Below are 22,402 nucleotides of genomic sequence, written 5' to 3'. Positions count from 1 at the left end.
GAGGAAGAGAGCACAGAGACAGTGTAATCACTTTTACACCCCCCGATACTGCTGTCCGCCTGACACTTGACTCTTACCCCAAGCCTTTTCTGCACTCCCCTCTACAATATCTCACACTGTCTGTGTGCCTTTCCCTTTTTACTCAGTCTAAACAGAAACTTGAGCTCACACGTTTTGGAAGTATTGCTTTTGTCCAGGTCTGTTTTGCTATCTTGTAACTTTTTTTGTTAATTTAGGTAAGCTTAGTTTCCATGTGCTTCCAGAGCTTTTTAAAGTGAACTCAAATATTTGGGTTTCATTATGTTCAAACTATCAAATTTCATATGGAAATTATGTTTTACTGCCTTTTGCCCCCTCCTGCGTATAGGTCCTGAGACAAAGCAGTGTAAGAAAATGAATGCGGTTCTGTACGATGGCATCTGAAACCAACACCGGCTCTCTGCTGTGAGGTAGTCCTAAATGTCTGAGAGAAAAATACAATGATGTTCTGAGTTCACAGCGAAACAATCTGCTAGCCTGTCTACTCCAGCTCTGTTGGCTGAGATTCTACCTGACTAATTTTGGCTTCTCTATATGCTTGCATTTGAACAGAACAATGACTCCTTTTCAGAAGTTGTTCTATTTTAGAAAATCCCAGGCGGTTTACAGTCAGAGTTCTCAGAAGTATGCCAACAAGACTCAGACTTGGGTTTTCAACCTGTCAAGTTCTTACTTTAATTGTGGATGTGGTACAGTATGATGTTGAGTTCAGTTATCCCACTGTATTATCGTCTGTGCATCGATGTGCTTACCTGTGCAGTGGGCATGAGATGAAAATGCTGTTAAAGATTAAAGCAGACTCGCTTAAGAGTTTTCAGGATGCATGAGACATCTTCACAAGCTTTTCATCTTGAGTGGTTAAAGTGAGCAAACTGTCTAATGCAGAACCAACAACACACATGCACACTTAACCACAGTCCTGGCCACACCCAGCTCTTCCTCATTTCTTCCCTTTCTCTTGCCCCTTGATTAAATCTCTTTTTCCCCTAAAGTTCAAGTCTTGTCTGTACAACTAAAACCTAATTTTATCCCTCTATAGTTTTCTAAAAACTGATCAAAAGAACTGATCAGCACTAACTCACATATTCTTCCATGATGAGGTACATGCCTTTTTTTTTTTTTTTAAATCAAACCCTCATATACTAATTGTGTATTCATCTGTGGCTGAAGGTAGTGCCTAACTAATGCATTTTGCAAGGAAAAAAAAAAAGAGAGTGCAGAGCTACTTTACTTAGATATTAAAGGACTTTGGGCTGAGAGCCACAGAGTCGGAAAGCTGGTAACTGATGAGAGATAAAAGCATTGTTACATTGGCAGATGTATCCTCAAATTTGAATGATAAACAGCCACACAGCCTTCTTAAATGCTCTATAGGCAACCATGACACTAATCATTCATATGCAAGATCCCCGCTGGGTGTTAGTGGACTGTTCTGGTGAAACATAAGCCAAATCAAGACATACTACCATGTGTATTACAGTATAATGGGAAACAGATGTGGGGCAAAACTTAAAAGGATTAAAAGTAGCTCAGAAGTTTTAATTGTTCAACTGCCAGAGTTTGAAATAAGCTCCAGTTTATCAAGCCCCAACTGTCCCTAGACATTTATGCTAGAAAAAGTGTTAGGTAAGGGTTACAATACACACTGACAAAAGTTATGATAATTAATATGAGAATAGACATACAGTACACATACAAAAAAATAGTATTAGCAATGAAAAGACAGTATCAGTGCAGAAGAAGCATTTTCTAGTGTAGGCCAAATAAGCTTTTAAGTTCCTCAGTGTTTAGGGGGACTACCCGGTAGGTGGACTGATATACACTGCTCATAAAAATAAAGGGAACACTTAAACAACACAATGTAACTTCAAGTCAAACTTTTGTGAAATCAAACTGTCCACCTAAGAAGCAACACTGATTGACAATCAATTTCACATGCTGTTGTGCAAATGGAATAGACAACAGGCATGCAAGACATCCCCAATAAAGGAGTGTTTCTGCAGGTGGTGACCACAGGACCTATGCTTTCTGACTGATGTTTTGGTCACTTTTGAGTGCTGGTGGCGATTTCACTCTAGTATGAGATGGAGTCTACAACCCACACAAGTGGCTCAGGTAGTGCAGCTCATCCAGGATGGCACATCAATGCAAACTGTGGCAAGAAGGTTTGCTGTGTCTCTCAACGTTGTGTCCAGAGGATGGAGGCACTACCAGAAGACAGGCCAGTACATCAGGAGATGTGGAGGAGGCCGTAGGAGGGCAACAACCCCCTAGCATGACCGCTACCTCCGCCTTTGTGCAAGGAGGAACCGGAGGAGCACTGCCAGAGGGGTGGCATGAGGGCCCGAGGTCCACAGGTGGGAGTTGTGCTTACGGCCCAACACCGTGCAGGACGTTTGGCATTTGCCAGAGAACACCAAGACTGGCAACTTCGCCACTGGCACCCTCTGCTCTTCACAGATGAAAGCAGGTTCACACTGAGCACATATGACAGACGTGACAGTCTGGAGACGCCGTGGAGAACGTTCTGCTGCCTGCAACGTCCTCCAGCATGACCTGTTTGGCAGTGAGTCAGTAATGGTGTGGGGTGGCATTTCTTCGGAGGGGCTGCACAGCCCTCCATGTGCTCGCCTGCGGTAGCCTGACTGCCATTCGGTACTCACATTTGAGAAAGGAAAGGGTTGCTGTTATGGCAACTCCCCCAAAAGTCTTGGTGGAACCTCAGGATCCTCCTACTTTAGCTTGTTTTTAACCCGTGTCGCGAGACTTCAGTGAACCTAGTGGTAATGCCAGACTTAAGGTTCATCTAGCTCGCCTCCGGCTGGAAGCACGGGAAGGGCAGCCAGTGCGTAAAGCAGAGTTTGATCTCAAACTCCAGATTTGCCAGTTGGAGATAGAAGCTGGAGAAGGAAGTCAAGCAGCTTCACATCACAATCAAAGATTTCGAAAGTTTGGTTACCAGTCAGCAGTCTGAGAAGACAAAATGAAATAACAAGGCCATCAAGCTGAAATTGAGGACACCCTTATAAAAGGGAATTCACCTGTGGCTAGAGGCAGTTCTCTCCTCCTCCTCCTTGCTAAAGATCATTTGCCACATGTGTTGAGCTACCCCGGAGCATTTCATTTGTTTGTGTAAAGTTTGTGGTGGGAGTTAGAGGACTAGGTAAGTCTGGGGGACCCTGTACATTTCCTCACGTAGGATGTTTTCTGTTAAACACACTAGGTAAGTAGGTTGGTGCCACCCATGTAATGTTTGAGCAGGGACGTGCAGAGAGGTTTAAAGGGGCGGGTGCTCAAAGTTAAAAAAGGGGCACATTGAACCAGGCTGAATAACAACAACACACATTCATCAAGAATCTAATATGGGAAGGGCGGGGCTGTGTTGATCTGAGACTGTAGACATTAAAAAGTCCACAGGAGAGATGGTAGCTGATTAAACAAGTGTCATGAGATAATAACAAAATGCAAAGATTGGTGACAGCGCTTGGAACCATAAGGCAACAAAAAACTGTGACATAAACTCGGCTCTGCCTGTGAATCACTCTTTGCTTCTCTTCTTCCTTCCTTCCCATCATTTCATATATCACTCTCCACTTGCTGTCCATCTGAGAACAAGGCACAACTTGCTATTGCAATAAACTATAATCTAATTATCCACACCTAACAACTCTTGCACTTAATCTATAATAAAATGATGACAGAAAAATGTTATAGCACTGCCTTTAGTAGCCTCATACAGCGCCTACTGTTTCCTCCTCATGTCCTTACCAGCCATGTCTGCACAATGTTATATCATGAGTAATATTTTTTTAAATCCAGCTAAATAAAACACACACATGCACACACAGTGACATTTTAGACCTTCTTCAGAATACTGTATATACTATGGGCATCATGGTGCTGATCCAGAATCCTTACATTATTATTCATTACTAGAGCTACAATAATAAAGCAATGAGGAGGGGGAAGTAATAAATATGAAATAATGTATTTATGATGATTCCATTTGTTTCACTATCCACTCTGTGCAGGGCAAAGCTTATTACATGTTTAAACTGTAGAGATACAATCATTTTACTGCTGTAAAATCCAACTTTTGTCTTATTTAAAATATAAATCTAATATAATCTGCTTCTTAATGTATGTTTTTTAAAATACAGCTTGTGTTTTTTAATATATTATAATTATAATAATTATTATGTGGACATGCATATTAGATCGTTTTTTAGTGAAATATAATCCCTCCAGAAAGGCAGGAAATGCCCAGAAACTTACTTTAAAACTAAATATGTTCTAAATACTTTAAAACTAAATATGTTCCCTAAAACGGTGACAGAGCTACAGACCCATGACAGCCTTACACAGGTAGCCAGCAGCTATGACCAGCACTACTTGTGCAGTTAATAAAAGGACAGGTAATGTTTGTCGCGCTGTTGCACACACAGCACGCTCGTTTGTTTCAGTTCGTCAGTTGCAACAAGACAGCTTACCAACGTGTACGTAATAAGCTAATACTCCTGTGTGCTACACACTACAGTGTACGCTGTACACCTACTTACTGGTTGTGTCGCATCAGTCTGTGTCTCTGAGTTAACTTGTGTTTCTCCTACAGCTCCGGACCGCAAAAAATGCGCGTGCTCTTTGTGAGCTCGTTCCCGGCTCGTAACCAGCGTGTTCTGCCGTCGAGGGCGATCATTGGTTAATAGTGATCATGTGACTGATGCAAGCCAGATCCTTTTATTTAGCAAAACTGTGATTAATAGTTAAATATTATTGTTGAGGGGCACAGACAGGACTCCGCACGCACACACACATAAAAAAAAAAAAAAAAATTTTAAAAAGTTGCCTCAACAAAAGGGCACTTTGGGCACTCATCAGGAAAGGGGCGGGTGCTCAAGCCCCTCTAGCCCCCCCCTCTGCACGTCCCTGTGTTTGAGCTTATTTTGTGAGTTGAGGATTAGGGCTTTGTTTCTTTTGTTTCTCTCTTAAAGTAAAGCTCAGCTTTCTGGGTTTGTCTTTTTGGTGTTTTTCTTCGGCACAACCAAACGCTCCCTTTCTCCCCCACATTGTTGTATGGCTTTGAGACTTTTTTTTGTTGAGAAATTAACCATTAAAACTCTTTTGCTACAACAGTTGTACTGACCTATTGAAGTTGTGTTACCCCCTCCTGCCAACGAGAAGGCATAACACAAGATTGTCATATCTCTGTTAAGACTCAGAACTTGGTCAGCCTATTTTTTTCCCCCTTTTATTTTAGAAATATCAGTATCTATATTAGTCTTATCCCATTTCGGCTCTACTACACAGGTCTATAAACAGCTGCCAAAACATATTTGGTGACTGATTTTAGAATTTTTTTTATTTTAATTGTATTTTTTTAAGCACATCTAGCTAAAGGGCCAGTGACCTCATGCCATCGTAAAAAGTCGGTCTGTCGATCGAGAAGTAATACTGCTCAGAGTATTGGAAGAGTATTGGTGAAACTTGCAGGGATCACCTAATGGGTCTATACCCAAATTGTGGTCAACAATCGCTAAATCCCAACTGTGTCATTGATGTTCTGCTTATCTTTATCTAGCATGGGGGTCCTCCCAGAAGGCTGACCAGTTACAGCATCAATTCAGATTTTAAGACAGTCTCAAGCCCTGCTGTCTGTTTTGGGATGCAGTTTGTTCACTGTAATCTGGAGTCTCAGTCCAACTAGTGCTTGCAGCAAATTTATATGCAAGCTCACCAAGACTGCAGAGCAGAACAAGGATGACTGTTGCCAGCTGCAGTCCAGAAGGATGGCGGTGGGGTCTGTCTGTAGGACTCACTGGGGAAGCGCCTGAATATTTTACTCAGATTTTTTAATTTGTCACAAAATGCTCAGCATTGAAATGTTGGCACAAAACTTCCTTATATAGTATTCATTAATAATTCATCTAAGAAAGCATCAGTGTGTCTTCTCAGACGCATGAACACACCTTTACATCTGCCACAACTTGAATCTAGTTCTTTGGGAAACACTACACAATGATCAGAGTTTGATGACCAAGTGGTGTTCCTGTACGCGAAACATCTTAATGTCACGTTTCCTTACAATGGTAACTATAATGAAACTGTCATCTCTCGTTACAAGGCTGTTTTTTGATGATAAAGAAAGGGCCATGCCCAAAAGGAGTAAGGTATATAGAGAAGAGAATAAGAGAAAATGAATTTATAGAGCCGTTTCTCGATTGTAGGCCGCAAATTAAAAACCTTTTACAAATGTAAATTTTTGAGTGAGCTCCAGAAATGTTCAGGAAATTTAGCATTGTTGTATCTATGCCTTCGCAAACAGAAAGGATTGTCTTTTTGCCAATCCAATGTATTTGTCGTTGTGTTCATAGAAGGGTCTGTAGTTATCAGAGTTTAGCCTTTATATGTTCAAATCACAAGCCTTTGTCTGTTTTCTGTGTCGTAATATCTGAACTAATTTTTTCTGCAAGAGCAGCATGGAGGCATGCAGGCGGGATCTCTGCCAGCAAAGATGTGGCTTGTAACAGCTCTCTTTTTAGTGACAGTCTATGGCATATTCAGCATCCTCAAATGTTTATATTGAATGTTTCAGAAGCTTGAAAATCACCATGGCAATGGTTCCAAAGACAAAAGCCCTAGCCTTTTGTCATGGGTAATTATCACAGAGTAGGCCCCTTAAAGCCTTCCATTTGGCTCTGAACAAATTCACATTTAATTTTGCTCTCATGCATTTGACACAGGGCTTTTTTGTATTCAAATCAGGCTTAGATGTAGAATTTAAATATTGACTGAAATGAGTTCTGTTTGACGCAAGTAGTTCTTTCTGCTTTTTCTTTCTCCAGATTATTTCGATATTTGGAACCATGGAGAAGGGATAAGAAGGGCTATAGAAAGGCCACTTGAAATTTCCTAACGAAGCCACCTTCCCCATATAAGTGAACATTCGAAAACACAATACCTTGAAAATGAGCTTTGGTATTAAACCCAAGTTTAGGTGTCTTATCTCCCACTAGCTGCTGAGTCTCTAAAAGCTGACTTAGCAGAATGAAGAATAACTGCGAGCTTTTGCCAAAGCCGATCCCACTGAAGTGTCATTTCCACACGCTCTGTTTTAAACTCCATGTAACTTCAAATAAGTAGGTCAGAGAAATATGAAAAAAAGTGCTGTGGGGGAATCGACTCAGAGCTACATACAATGTGATGACATTATGTACAATATAGAGATACATCTTAGGTTATATTTAATGGTTAGGTTCTCCAGCAATTTGGTTTAATTGAACATGAATCACTAAATGCAAAATTAAGCCCCATGTCTGTTGGCTGCTCTCAGTTTGTGTTGGTTTTTCAGGCTCTCAAAGCAATAATCAGAATTGGTTCCACATCACCCAGCTGCTTCGGACGCAAACTTTAATTTTACAAACCAAAAATTTCTTGTTATAGGAAAAAGGTTGTGGTTTGGATTAAAATATACCCCTTCATAGCATTGATCATTAACTTACCCAGTGTGTTTAATTGTGACATTGGGGGGTCTTTTTATAAACTTCTATGTGATGATTGGAAATGAGACCCATTTCAGAATGGCCTTTATCCAGTACATGACATCACCACAGGGCACATGCGCATCTGCCAGGAGAAGTAGAATGACTGGCTAGAACCATGAGGAGACATTAAAGTTTTGTCTTAATGTTATAAAATTATAAAGAGAAATTACACTATTTGTATATAAAGTGTAAACTAATTAAAGAGTGAGAAATCTTTACGTGCATTAACCTTTGTTTTTATTTTATTTTCATTTCATCACAATGTTCAACCTTTTTGCTTAACCTGGACTAGCAGCACAACAGAAATAAATTTTTTGACAAGTTAATTCAACCTTGTCTTTGATTCAGATTGTAATAGCTCAACAATTAGAATATGCATATAAAGATATACAAGCATTTGAAAAAGGAAAATCAAGTATATCTCATGATTCAAAAGCTTAAAGAAAACATTGGCAACAATAACTCGAAGAAATCATTTATGTTTCGAGTTTCCAGGAATTTTTATGCAGATCTCTTTTAAGGTCCGGCCGCAGCAGGTTTGAGGTCTGGGCCATTTCCACACGTTGATTCTTCTCTTTTTTTAGCCATTCTGTTGTAGAGTTATCAGTGTACTTGAGATCATTGTCCTGCCTTTTACCCTGTTTCAGCCCAGCTTTAGCGGCCTCTTAGATTGCCTCACGTTTAACTCTAAAGTACTTTGGTATACAGGAGTTCATGTAGGCGTGTGAGTGTGACTGCAAAACAAGAACAAATAATCATTCCTCGACCACTGTGATTGACATTTGGTATTATATTTGTGAAGTGTGTTTTGATATGCTGTGTTTGGTTTTTGCAAAACATAGTGCTGTGCATTATGTTTAGATATCGCTACATTGGTCTCATCTGTCCAAAAGACAGACAAAAGTCTTCTGGTTTGGTCAGATGCAAACCAAAGCTGTGCTACCTTGCTCTTTTGCTCCTTGCTCAAGAGGCTTTTCTCCTGTCAGCAGTTCTAAAAAAAGCCGTACCTGTTAACTCTTTCTCTAATTACATTGTCATGCTAACTGCGGCCTGTGGAGTCTGAGATGTAGCTCTTGGTCTTATTGCGATTTTTCTAAGCATTGCTTGAGTTGACTTTGCTAGGGTGTTCAGCCCTGTTAAGATTTTGGCATTGTTTTAACATACACACCTGAGTTCTCTGAATAAGTAAACTGCCCAAACCTCTGCTTTTATAGGTGCTCACACATGCTGAGGATCAGTTAATCAAGTGCATTTGATTACGAGCACCTGGCTGCAATTTATTCTCTTAATCTCTATAGACGCTGCAACAGTTTATGTAGTTTTTTTTAGAGGTCTGCACATAGTCCTGTCAAACCTTTGTTTTTCACCTTACTGTATAGAAGAATAAAACACTAGCAGACAGATTATAAGTCAGCATGTGGATAAGCCATCCTACCTAAATGAGTTTATATGGCAATAAAGCAAAAGTGAGTGATCTTCTGTCCTTCATCACCCTGACGCTCATTCATTTCCTTACCTCACCTCCTCTCTGCTCATGTGCAATCTGGATGTTGAAGCCTCTGCTGATGTCTGAAATGTTTCAGACATCAGCAGAGGCTTGAATGCCTCCTGCAACCTCTTTGCCTCCCTCAGTAACTCTTCCAAACGCCGTTAGAAAGGTTCAATAATTCACAAGCTAGTTGCCATAAGGATAAAGCTTATTTTTTCCCCCCATATGCAATAAACTGGAGGACACTCAGCACCAGTGAAAAAAAGAGAGAAGGGTTCTGTTAAAAATACTGCTGACAAATTTATAAGAACATATTGCAAAGCTGAGCCTATAAATTTTTTACTAAATCGTATGGTGGTTGTTGTATGGAAAGAAAAAAAAAAGGAGGAAAACCTCACGGCTCAGTAGTAGGGCGAGTGTCCAGCAGAGAGATTTATTTACACAAGATTATATGAAAAAAGAAAAGTTTTTACTACAGTGCATGATACAATATTATTCTTGTAGTCTATTTATAATCAGGTTCACTCAGTAACAACTTGCAGTGGTCTGATTTTTTTTCTTTACAGGCATTATTTATGAGGTCTCTAATATTTAAATGTGTATAACATTTTCCAAGTTCAGCCTGACATTATATGAATTGCAATGGAAATAGGCCAGCATATATTTTTTCAGATTTTATGTATGAGAGTAGAAAAAAAACGTGTTCAAGTGCTTTAACCAGTCTATTTATAGCCAGCGTGACTGGATCTTAAGTTTTTTTGCTTTATTGTTTCACTCACCATCTCCGTTAAGGAGCGGCTGAAAGTTTTATTCTTCAGTTTTGTCAGTGAGAAGTTATTAACAACAAATATTTTTATAGACCTCTTTGATATTAACCAATATTTTTATATTTTAATATTTCAACCTAATTTCCTGCTTTCTTCTCCCCAACAGAGCCACTACATGACTGTTCATATCCCTTTCATCTACTAATTTTCAAGCAGACAGTACATTTCCTATTTTTTAAAAGTTGCCATTTTACTTAATTCATTTAAACTTTTCTTCTTTCCACCATGACGCTGTTATCTTGTGCGTCCCCAGTGTCCTGCAGAGTTTCTTTCCTTTCCGACTTACTCTTTATCAAAACCTTGTCATTTCCCAGCAGAGAATAGTTGACTATGTCCTCCCATTTGTTTTTCCAAGAATAGACTATGCTGTTATCTGGAAATTGTATGTCTCTCAGAATTACTTCCTGCGTCTTACGATTCCCATGGATCACTTTGGTGTAGCTCTTTATTTATTAGACAGGTGGATAATTTTGATGTAGTCTGTGCTTTTACAAATCATAATCCCAATTGTGTTTTTTCCCTCTTTTTTTTTAGTTGAAATCAGTGTAACCAGCTTCATTATATGAACGTATTTTGGTCAAGAGATTTACTCAAGGATATTTGTGACTGCAGTAAAGAAAAAAAAACACAAAAGGTTAGAAATGATGAAAAATAACTTTTTATTTAAATTAGGAAACTGTCTTTATGTTGAGGGGATGCACACTATAGCATGAATCCCCTGTCTATGACAGGGGTGGGTAACTCCAGGCCTCATGAGTGGTGTGCTGCAGCTTTTAGACATCACCCTGGGTCAACACACCTGAATCAAATGATTAGTTCATTACCAGGCCTCTGGAGAACTTCAAGACATGTTGAGGAGGCAATTTAGCCATTTAAATCAGCTGTGTTGGATCAAGGTCACATCTAAAACCTGCAGGACACCGGCCCTTGAGGCCTGGAGTTGGACACTCCTGGTCTATGAGAAACACAAAACCAGAAATACACACATACACAAAAGTTAACACCTGACCCCCTACTCACACTCGCCCTCTGTTGCCATGGTGAAACAAAGTGAGGTCTTAAAACTGTAAGTGCAGGGAGCCAGGCAAAAGTGACATTATATGGGATTATTCTAAATCCAATAGAGGGGGGAAAAAGGATCAGGTAGATCCTTCAGGACCTGGGATTTAAAAGGACAATAATTCTGACTGGGACTTGCTGGGAGGATAACACCTGTAATCTCTCCATGATAAGTAGTTGTATTTCTTACACCAAACCTTCTGGAGCTGAAAATTAGGGCAAATGCAGAAATTCTAAAACTGTATTTCCTCAAACAGCCACTAGAGACTGGCTTCAGAACCAGGTTTACTACCAGATATGATAGAGCTTCAGTTTAAAATTCTCAAATTTAGAATAGTAGTAAACATATTAATGCCTTGGCATGAACAAGTCTGCACCTTTTTTAAGTGAATGACATTCTAATATTGTTTCATGTGTATGCTAGCAGGTATCAACTGAGCTAGTTAATATCAAATTAAAGCTAGCTAAACTTGACTTAAACTTCATCCTCTTGAACAAAAGTGTTTGCTTATGGCTCCGTAAAACACTTGTTCTTTAACTCTGTACAGAACTGGTGCTATATGAATAAAATTAATTAATTTAAGATATGATATCATGTGGGTACTCCCATCCTTTATATACAGTTCTTGATTAGCCTCCACTTAGTAAAGTCTGAAACATTTTACTTCACACTACTACCATTAAACATTTCATTAATACTAAGGGAGGTGATCCGGAGTTTAAAGAAAACATTATTTTGCCATTCATTGTTTTTCCTATGGGATCTTAGAGAAATTTGCACAACAACATCCCGCCTCACGAGTTTCCTCTCGGATGCCTTTATGTTGTCAGCCTTGCCAGCGATTACAGCCCGCAGGGCAGGTAAAGGGCTGTGTTGTTGCAGAAGGTTGACAGAGAAGAAAAGCTCTGGGCTCAAAGGAATGGGCCTTCCCCTCACCGCACAGCAGCCATTACTCTAAATCACCCCCCTTTTTCCTCCTCCTCCTTCTTTATCCCTGACCTCCGTTAGAATTCACTGACCTGGAAAATATCTGGTGAGTCCAAGCCACCAAGAGCGGCACTGGCCCTAGCGTCGCCTGCAAACAGCAGAAATATTGAGCCAATTACAAGATTATTATCTGGTGGTAGTGGCAGGGGAACACAGTGGGAGTGTATTTATGCCTGCCAGTGCTCCCTGCTGAAAGAGGAAAAATGAATCAGAGGCTTTTGGGAGAGAAGTGGACAGTACTCATTCCCACTTGCCTTTATTTCTTTACAACTCCCGTTTATTAACAGACTTTGGCTCCCATCCAAGCCCCTTTCTAAAAGGTCAAAGATAACACCAGGAAATGGCCCTTTTGGAGCTGATAGTTTGTTAGTATTTTCACCTGGCTAATTCATATGCCGTGCTGTCATATTGTGTGTGCACCTGATTTACAGTAAATATGACCTATGACACATTCAGACTTTTTTTCACCATTTATTTAAGAGACATGAGTCACAGCCTGGATATGAGGGCAGAGCTGAGTCGGTTTGCAAGTGTAATTTGTTCAGCAGGGAAGGGAAAGCATTGATGCATCAGGCCCTTTATTCCAAAGTGGTTGCTTTATAGACAAGCTTACAAAGGGCACATTTAGTGATCTACTGCCTGTTACTGTGTACATTGGATTTGGTTTTTTAATAGGGAATAGAGTTTCCTGAAAGAATCCTGGCCTCTCTTTCCAGCTAGTTAGTTCCATATGAGAGGAATGACGTACATTTACAACTTGTATCATGTTCTGTCATGTCTACAAACTGTTTGTTTGTCATCTTCTAAACATTGTAGTCAGCCTTTGTATTTTTTCTTGTTTTGTCTTCTGTACTCAAACGTATGCCAAAGCATTGAATTTGATTTAAAGGGAAGCCTGGGTTTGCGTGCTCCGTTTCGTATTTCATTTTGGGTCTGCATCTTGTTTCACAAGTCGATCCCACTGCCTGCGTTTCATGCGTCAGTATGCTTAGGGAGTCGTTTTTTAGCAGTGTGATGAAGACATCAAAGCAGAATCTGGAACTGCAGTAAATCTCGAGCACTTGGACGGTTTGTCATCTGTTACATCACCTACCACTGCCAGTAAAGTTTCATTAGAAAGCGCTGCATGCTTCTTCTCTAGAATGGAAAGAAATGTCCTACTACAGTTCCCCTACTGTAAAAAAAAATTATTTCCCCAAGTAAAACTTTAATGTTGAGAATTAAAGTTCTTCTCTTTATGTAACTTTACTGTGTATTAGTCACATTATTGGTTAGACCTTTGACAGCTTTGAGGATTTGTTTTGGAGGTCATCACAAGTACAAAATCTGTGACACCACTCCAAGATACACCAGATGAGCATGGATTTTCTTAATGATCTCTGCAAGCACAAAAACATGCCTGATCTACTCGAGTTGCATTGTGGGTAATATAGACAAAAAGAGAATTGGTTGGAATTAAAGTAACAGAAACTGGCTCTGCTGCATCATTTCATATAGATGCAAATCTGGCTGCAGCCTACTGCTTATCCAGAGTTGGGTCACAGTGGCAACAGTCCTTCTCCTCAGTAATGCCCACAAAGCCATGAGATGGATAAACATTTAACTGAGTTCTGGGTTTAGCCTGGGCGTCTGACCTACTAATTGTGCCCTCTAGACTCCCAGGAGAAGTTGCAAAAAGGTAACAAGCGATGGCTTGGTTTCAAACTGCCTCTGCATATTTAGACTTGTTACCTTTACTTGACTCTTTAAAAGTAATTAATTTTAGCCACTTGTAACCACAGTTGCATTCAGTTGGTCGGTACTCAGAGCTCTGAGAGGCACATAAACAAGAACCCATGATAAGTAAAATCCTTTGCTTAGAGTAAATGGTGTAGCTGTGTAAGTTAGCCAAAGCTAAATTTGGGAAAACCTGGAATAAGTGTTCAAATTTCATTTTTCAAACAGAAACAAATATGCTGTTTAATCAGTATTGCATTTTTCAGGTGACTATAAAATTTATATCACTCTGACTACTACTTTATGACGTCTCTATTTTAACTTCCAAACATGGCTGTCTTCATGTAATCTACATTACACCATGCCACATCCCTCCCTGTCTCCGAAAATTCCCCCCACTGTTTCGAGTGGCCTCGCAGCACCACACCACTGCTGTTAGCGCGTCGACCACAGGACCAGCTCAACGCACACCATGAAATATGGATGCTTCCTTTAGTACAGACTCATTTCTTTTTCATAACGCAGTAATGTTCTCTTTTGCGTCGGAAACCTGTGAGGACTGCTTTGGAAGGTTGGTGGTTCCCAAATCAGCATGTTCCCGATGTAGGCAGGAAGACATTCTGAGTGTCTGCCTGCATGCCAGCGTCTGGAAGTCCTCTTTTATCAATAAATAGTCTCAATGTTCTCCATCAGTGACTTGTCAGCTCTGCAGCCTTTGTAATCCCTGATGGCATTGATTTTGTTTCAAAGTACTATTATACTGCCTCGCTCTGGACTCTCGGTGCGATGGGGCAGAGCTAATGCGAGAGGAAAGGAGCCTTGTCCGGGATCCTCTTTACACAGCTGTAGGAGAGGTCGCAGTTACTGAGAGGACTCCGGAGGTCAGCTGACGGTCAGTGTTGCAGGAAGATGTCGAGACATCGGTGCACCTGTGTTGACGCTGTTGCTCTTATCGACCACATCCTGCTTGTCCCCACTGTGCTGACCTCGTGAATCGTCCCTCAAAGAGGGGATTCACTCAGGATACTGGATGTGTTTTGACATTGGCCTGAAGGTATTGACTTGTAGCTCTTAGATCCATTTCACCTCACACACTGAGATCAGCCAGCAGCTGTTTTAAAACCTGAGACAACCATAAAGAAAACTGACAATGCCATTCTTGTTCTGTCATTTCGGTGATCCAACCTGCAGCAGCTTTACTCACAAAAACAGTACATTCAGCAGCTTTACCTAGTTTACTGTTTTCATTATGCTTATAGTATGTTTTCTTTTACAACTATTGCTGCATATTATAAAAAATCTATTCGAAAAGTTTGAGCGTGCACACATTTATTCCAATTTCCATGCACTTTCCTGTACCTGTGCAGATGGCAGATTAATCTAAATCTAAATCTTCAGGCCGTAACAGCGACAGATCCGACAGATCTTTAATGTCTGCACCTGTTATCTGTTCGTTGTCAACCCACCAGTTAGAGCATTTGATCAGAAAGAGCTTGTATTTGTCATTATAAAGAGTAATTGCAAACAGCCCCGAGCAAAAACAGCCATCACGTTCATCTCGGCTAGTGTCTTTTAGAAATGCACTCTGTTTGTTTAGCACTCCGTCTCGGCAAACATGCCCTCTGTCTTATTTCATACTGTGCATGCTAAACGGAGCATGATTGTATACCAGTGTCTTAGCAAGGATGAAAAACGGTGCCTGTCACATCAGAAATTAAAACGTGCCTACTGTCAGGCAGAAGCTGCACTGTGATTGTATATGTTACTATGTATTTTACTACATGGTATTACACGCAACAGATTCAGTTGTCGAGCACTCTCCAGAAATTTATGAGGACCACCCTCTTTGATGGTCTTCTGTCACAGGTGGGAAACTTCATCTACCTTGGGAACAGGCCGGGCCACTTAGTCGGTGCCAGTCCTTGCTTTACGCAGCAGCCAAGCAGATGAATAATTGACACTTGCATTCTGTACTTTGGTGAATTTTAAAGCTGTATTCTGCAGAGACTCTAAATGGTAGAGGGAGGGTGCGTTAATCATTCATGGGCTGCTTTTACCCACTTTTGCTTAAGGTCGCTGTCCTGAAGGCGGCTGGACAGAAGGAGAGTGGAGGTAGAGAGATGTGAAAGAAAATGGTGAAAAGATGCCATTTATAACTACGACCAAATATTATAATTTCAGGGATTGCTCTAGCTGAACTTTATCACCAGGATTTCATTTCATTTAGGATCAGTATGTGGCTATGCATTGTGTTCAGATTGCTCAAGTGGAACCATTTATATGAGAAATTTTCCAAATTATGCTTGAAATAAACATAATGTTGAACCATATGTGAACCTTGTGAGGAGGAAAAAAAGTCTCCCTATCCACTTGAATGGATTTTTTGGATACTTTTTTTTTTCCATTTGTTGAAAAAGAATGGCAAGAAGGTGATCATACTGCGAGGGCATTGAGTATTAATATTTTATAACTGGCATTACCATAGTAGAGGTATAGAGATTGACATTCTCTCTTTTTTGCTCTGGACAAGAGTGAGGAATACCCCCTTTCAAATGCACCCAAGGGAGAGCCCCCTCTTTTATAACCACACCACATCTCTTTACATCCAGAGGCGTTCCTGAAAGCGGAGCTGCGGCAAACCTGCCAATCAACATTTGGTCACGCATGAGAGAAATCCAATAAATAAACTTCTGCAACCAAACTGTTACTAGTGTTATTCTTGATTGATTGGATTCAATGTTTTTGATGACTTAGCTGGAGTTCGTCCAGTTTTAATGTTTATTGTTGTAAGAGCGGTTGTGTAACTGCGACAGTTGCTTAGTAGGTTTCGGTGAAGAGTGCAGGTCAAATAAATATTTCACTTCCTTTTTTCTCTCTCACTATTTTCTCTTCTCAGAGAGCTGATGCCCAAGACCCTGGAGGGTCAAATCACAATGGAGAAAACTCCTAGCTACTTTGTGACCAGGGAAGCTCCTGCCCGAATCTCCGCCATGTCCCGGAACACCAAGCTGATCGTCGTAGTGAGGGATCCTGTCACTAGAGCTATCTCCGACTACACACAGACACTGTCTAAGAAGCCTGACATTCCCTCGTTTGAGAGCCTCACCTTTAAAAACAGGACTACAGGGCTCATTGACACATCATGGAGCGCCATCCAGATTGGCATCTACGCCAAGCACCTGGACAACTGGCTGCAGTACTTCCCCATGGAGCAGATCCTGTTTGTGAGCGGCGAGCGTTTGATCAGCGACCCAGCTGGAGAGCTGGGCCGTGTGCAAGACTTTCTCGGGCTCAAGAGGATCATCACAGACAAACATTTTTATTTCAACCAGACCAAGGGATTCCCGTGCCTGAAGAAAGCAGAAGGCAGCAGCAAGCCCCACTGCCTTGGCAAAACCAAAGGGCGAACCCATCCAAACATTGACCCTGAGGTGGTGCAGAGACTACGAGACTTCTACAGGCCCTTCAACATGAAGTTCTACCAGATGACAGGAAGATTTTTTGGTTGGGATGACTGAATGTTTAGTTTAGTTTTGGTTTTTTCTCGTGAAGTTGAGAACTATCAGACTGCAAAGGATCACAACTGACAGAAAATCAATATAAGATTCTGAGAATAAAGTTTTGTTGTTATGAGAATAAAGTTTTAATTACAATAACATAGTTATTGGGGAAAAAAGGCTACTTTGGCAAAAAAAAAAAAAAAAAAGTCATGGATAATTCCAAACATATATAATTATCATATTAAATTTAGTTTATTAAAAAAATTATATAGAAATATTTATATTTTAAAAAATATTTTATGACATAAAAACGATTAATTAATTTTTAATAATACTTAATTATTTGAGATATATTTGATTGATAGTACTTTTATTTATAGTAGTCAACCCCCTGCCAAAAACAGGTCACTAGGGAAAAATGTGTGTTCTGCAACCGGTTGGTGAGTGGTTGCCGGAGGTTGCTGGATGTTACCAAGTAAAATCTGGCCACAGATGTGAGGGTGTACCAAAAACCTTCTTGATTGTTTCAGAGGCTAACAGATTGCAGCGTTGCCTGTGGAAGACCCCAGCTTATCTCTAAACACTCACCAAACATTTACTGAGAAGAAAACATTCTGCTTCAAAGCATCTTCATTACAAACTGCATGAGATGGCTGCCACTCGCTAGCGACCTAAGCAGTTGCAACACATGGCTGTGAACTGAGCCTGGTTAGAAGGAAACAATATACTGATTTAAAAGAAGTGATAGCTTTTATTAGTTAACTTGCATATGCATCATCTGGTATTTGTTTTTTACGAGTACCTTACTGAGGGTGATACAAAATGGTATAAGAAAAAAAAAATTTTTTTTCTGCTACTTTTGTTCAAAAACCATGGAGATTCCTTACACTTTCTCTAAATATTATTTCCCTAGTGGTTTTTAACCCCTTATAAATGGCATAGCTTTATGCTAATTTTGTATTTTTCTCAAATTAGTGCAAATTAATATTCAAAATTAATAAAACTATATACGTAAAATTATTATAATAATAATTATTATATTATCAATATTAGTATTGCCACTTTTAATGCCTAATTTTGTTTTTTTGCCGAGATATGACATTTTTTCCTAATAGGTTTGAAGAATATTTACACTTTTTCAAAGAACCAGTACTTTTATTCACTCGTTTGCTTACCGTTCTCTTAGATTCCCAAATCTGTTCTCAAAGTCTTGTATTTTTTTTTTCCAAACAGTGTTTCCACCACTCCATCCTCAGCATTAATACACTAGCAGCAATACAGGGCTGTTAAAAAAGATCAAGATGCCCTATCTCACCTCAGTGGCAGTTTTGATATGCAATATTTCTCTGCTACATTTTCCATCCTCAGAACTCGTTGTGATCCACGCTCATGGAGATGTTTTCTTCAAAAAAAAAAGAAAAAAAAAAGAGTGAGTTGTTGGAGGATTTGCATCATATCTGCCTGCATTATCTGGGGAAACTTTTTTTCTTTCACGTTGCAAGTCCTCGGCTGTGAAATGGAAATTATTGTGTGCTGTGCTTCCGCAAGAGGATGGGTAAAATCCCATAGTGTCCAGGAGCTTCTGATAAAAACTAATGCCATATATTAAACATGACTGCTTTAAAATGTTCACATTTTTTCTAGCAAAAGTAATATGAAAAGATAAAACATAGTTATTTTTTGAAATGTATTTATTCGAGAGGTACACGAGAAGCAAGTATGCATTTTGAGCAACTCCTCGGTGAGTGTGTCCTCATTTATTATTATGTTTTCCATGCTTTTAGAGTTTTGTTTGTTTTATACTGTGTGCGCTAAAAAATTGTTATCCTCGTTTTAATTTCAGGTCGTTCATTTCATTATGTATTTACTATACATGGATGAATGTGGTGTTGGAACACTTTCAGTTCCAGAGTTGTGAGTTTGTTATTTCAAGGGTCGTTTACCCACCTTCAGTTAATGAAGCTGCAAGCAAAGATAGCACTCACTGTTATTCAAGAGACATAGACTCCGATGGAGGAAAAGGGCCTTCCCAAACTGTGACTCAGATTTCCTCAACATGCCTCCTTGTGTATTGAATACACTTAATGTCACTGGCCTTCCTTGCCTTGAGGCAGTGTGTGTGTGTGTGTGTGTGTGTGTGTGTGTGTGTGTGTGTGTGTGTGTGTGTGTGTGTGTGTGTGTGGACACTGTGCTAAACCCAGGGAGCATGAGAACAATGACTGAGTTGTGTTCCTTCTTTGTCCACTTGTATTGTGAGCTACTTTCTGAAAGCAGATGTGCCTCAAAAGATAACGCAATCAACAATGTTAACAATGTTATTTTCTGTGTGTTTGTGCGTGGTTGTGCAAGAGAGCTTCAGAGAAGAACCTTATATAGACTTTGGGGAGATTATGTAACAAATCTAACTTTATTGTTGCGACTGTTTCTTTCTTAAAGTGTTGAGGTTTTTTTTCGCACCCGTTGAATAAAAGATGTTATATGTAAATATTTTGTGTATCTGAACCTCTCTCTCTTTTTTTGGGGGGGGGGTGTCATGGCTGTAACTTCATTGCAAAAATCCATAAGGTGTATATCCACACTCATAAGGATGAGCCACTAAAGCTCAGCCTTCTACGGATTGATAACACCCATTGGTTCCTGCTTTCCCATCTCCTCTGTTACACCTTCCCATATTGTCTCAGCTTATCTCTGCCCAGCCTCCATGGAAGAGTGTCAAAAGGAATTATTGGGGATTTTACAAGATGGTTAAAGTCTGACATCCTTTTTGGTGTGGGGAGCATTTTGAAAACTTAGGTACAAGCTTTTTTTTTGGAATAAAGTCCAGGAAGTTGAAGTAGTACCTGTGGGGTCCTTGGGTTGGAAAATGCATTTAGTTTGCATATGAAAAACAGAGCAAATAAACACCTGCACTACCTGGACACTTATTTTTTCTTTTAGTTTGCACATCCATAACTGTAAAACAAATATTGTGTGCTATGCTTCTTAAAGTGGTTTGGTGAAATCACATAGTGTCCAGGGGGTTTTGAAAAAACGCTAATGCCATAAACATAACTGCTTTACTTTTTTTTTTTGCATTTTTCTAGCAAAAGTAATATAAAAAGATATTTTTCACATGTATTTATTCGAGAAGTACACGAACAGTAAGTATGCATTTTGAGCAGCTCCTTGGTGAGTTCTTCCTCTTTTATATTCTAGTGTGTTGGCAGCATCTTGAAGACTCAAGAAAAGGCTTATTGTAGAATAAAGTCCAGGAAGTTGAAGTAATTTTGGGGGGCTCTTTGGGTTGGAAACTGCATTTGCTTGCATTTGATGAATAAGGCTAAATGTGTTGCAATTTTGTTAATCCACAACAAACTTTGTTCGTCCGTTCTGCATGTCAGAAATATCGCAGGTAAGGTTCTCGGCTCTGGTGCTTGCACAGAAACACTAAAGTTGGCCAGAAAAGAGAAAGACATCATTACTTGGATCAAGTCTGCTTTCACCAGGATACATGAAGAAGAAAATGCTGAATGTGGAGATTGTGAACCATGTTCAAAATCTGATAAATGCATTTAACACGCTATTGTAACCTAAGCTTGCACCTCCCGAAGCTTATCCATTGTGCATGCCAACTTTTTAGGCATCTGGGTTAATACACACATCACTGATGGCCGGTTAAACTTGTGACACACCCAACAAATAAAAGCAAAGGTTCTTCGATCTACTGTGCCTACTGTTTCAAAGAAGTCTGCTGTGCGAAACATTGCTTTAACCCTTGTTTCGATGTTCTGCAAAACAGGTGAGCTTTCATCTTATAGGAGTCTGAAACAAGTACAGTACCCTTATAACCTCTAAATTACAGGAGCACACAGTGCTTGTCGACTCTTGTTCTTTTGCATTTTGCTGGCATGCATTGTTTGACAGCTAGTACAGATTAAAGGATGTCAGACTTTCTCTAAGATCTCATGACTGTGGCACCAATGCACAAATAACAGAGTGACAATAAACAGAATGCTGAGTTTTAAAAAGCTTCTGTAACAAGCCTTCCCCTGGTTTAAACCCAAGAACTTCCAAGCCAGTACCCAACCATTTGGACTGCTTTTAACTTGGGGAAAGTGCCAAGTGTGGTAAGGCAGAAAGAGATGTGTGGTATATGTTGGAGAATATGCTGATTCTGAGCGTCATGTTTAATGTTTTAATTAATGCTTTTCCAGAGTTGACTTGTTAAAATGTATCTAATGAGTGACAGTTTAAGCAACATTATAACTTAACTGTGTAAGTAATTATTCTTTCATATTGCGAAAGTGGAGAAGAGGAATCAGCATCTGTACTGCCAGTGGGAGAGTAATGTGTTGCAGCCCACTGCGGAGTTGTTTTCTTCGTTGTCATCTTTAATTTTAGTTTTTCATTTTAAAGTTAGACTTTCATAGTATATGTTTCATGTTTAGCCATTTTTTATTCCTTTTCTTAGACTTGAGGTTTTCTTCAGTTTTTACCCATTTCTGTAAAGAAAAGAGAAACAAAAAATCACTGCTGTTTCTACTGAAACAATGTCATATTTCAAAGTGGACCATCCAATAAAAATGTGCTTCATCTGTTCCAGATACATGTCCATCACGTTATGGAGTGTGATTATTTTGTGCAAATGAACCCCAAAAAAGTGTTCTATCTGTACATTGACTGCACGGCTTTAATAAAAGCCATAACAAACATCCATAAAGCATCCATTTATCCAGTCAGAGAGGCAGGGTGCACCTATCTGTCACATGACTAACACCTCTTTTTGAAAAAAGACAGAGGTGAATGAAAAGCTTCTAAAGAATAAAGAATTGAATTCACTGTAGTGCTAACTTTTGGGAAACACATGTCAAGCCTATTTTCAGCCTGACAAATAACCCCTTTTGGCCTCTGACAGCAATAGGGACTGGTTTCTGCTGTTCTTTGTGATGGTTTTAAGGTAAAACTGAAGGCTTGAAATGGCCAACATGCTTCTGTCTAGCTACAGAGTAACAGTAGACTGAATGTATAAACAGTGTATCAGTCAGAGCCCGTGCCTGAAGGGACAGTCTCCCTTTTTCTTCCACACCTCTGTCTTTTCTTTCCTCTTCTACTGCACCTGCATGTTTTTCTTTGCTCTTGGCCTTTTCCTCCCACAGTCTGCTGATTGATTTGGAGAAATTGCACTCTCAAGCATTTATGAACCGTGATGAGAGGAGGAAACCTGTTGAAAGTCTCTGAAAATCTCTGAAGGAGATTGTCAGTGT

At 39.8% G+C, this 22,402-nt stretch overlaps 1 protein-coding gene across 1 annotated transcript in view; it reads left to right on the top strand.

Moving 5' to 3' along the window:
• LOC113028170 (heparan sulfate glucosamine 3-O-sulfotransferase 3A1-like) overlaps positions 1-17,498 on the top strand; it is a 38,656-nt gene extending 21,158 nt beyond the window's left edge. Inside the window, exon 2 of the mRNA XM_026178218.2 lies at positions 16,556-17,498. Within this exon, the coding sequence (XP_026034003.2) occupies positions 16,556-17,177 (622 nt within the window). The 3' untranslated portion in view covers positions 17,178-17,498. The remainder of the gene's footprint in view (positions 1-16,555) is intronic.
• The last annotated feature ends 4,904 nt before the right edge of the window (positions 17,499-22,402 follow it).

This window comes from Astatotilapia calliptera, chromosome 8 (assembly GCF_964374335.1).
Source record: "Astatotilapia calliptera chromosome 8, fAstCal68.1, whole genome shotgun sequence".
Classification (NCBI taxonomy): domain Eukaryota; kingdom Metazoa; phylum Chordata; class Actinopteri; order Cichliformes; family Cichlidae; genus Astatotilapia; species Astatotilapia calliptera.
Note: the sequence above shows the minus strand (reverse complement) of the source record. Positions and strands in the feature narration are given on the sequence as shown.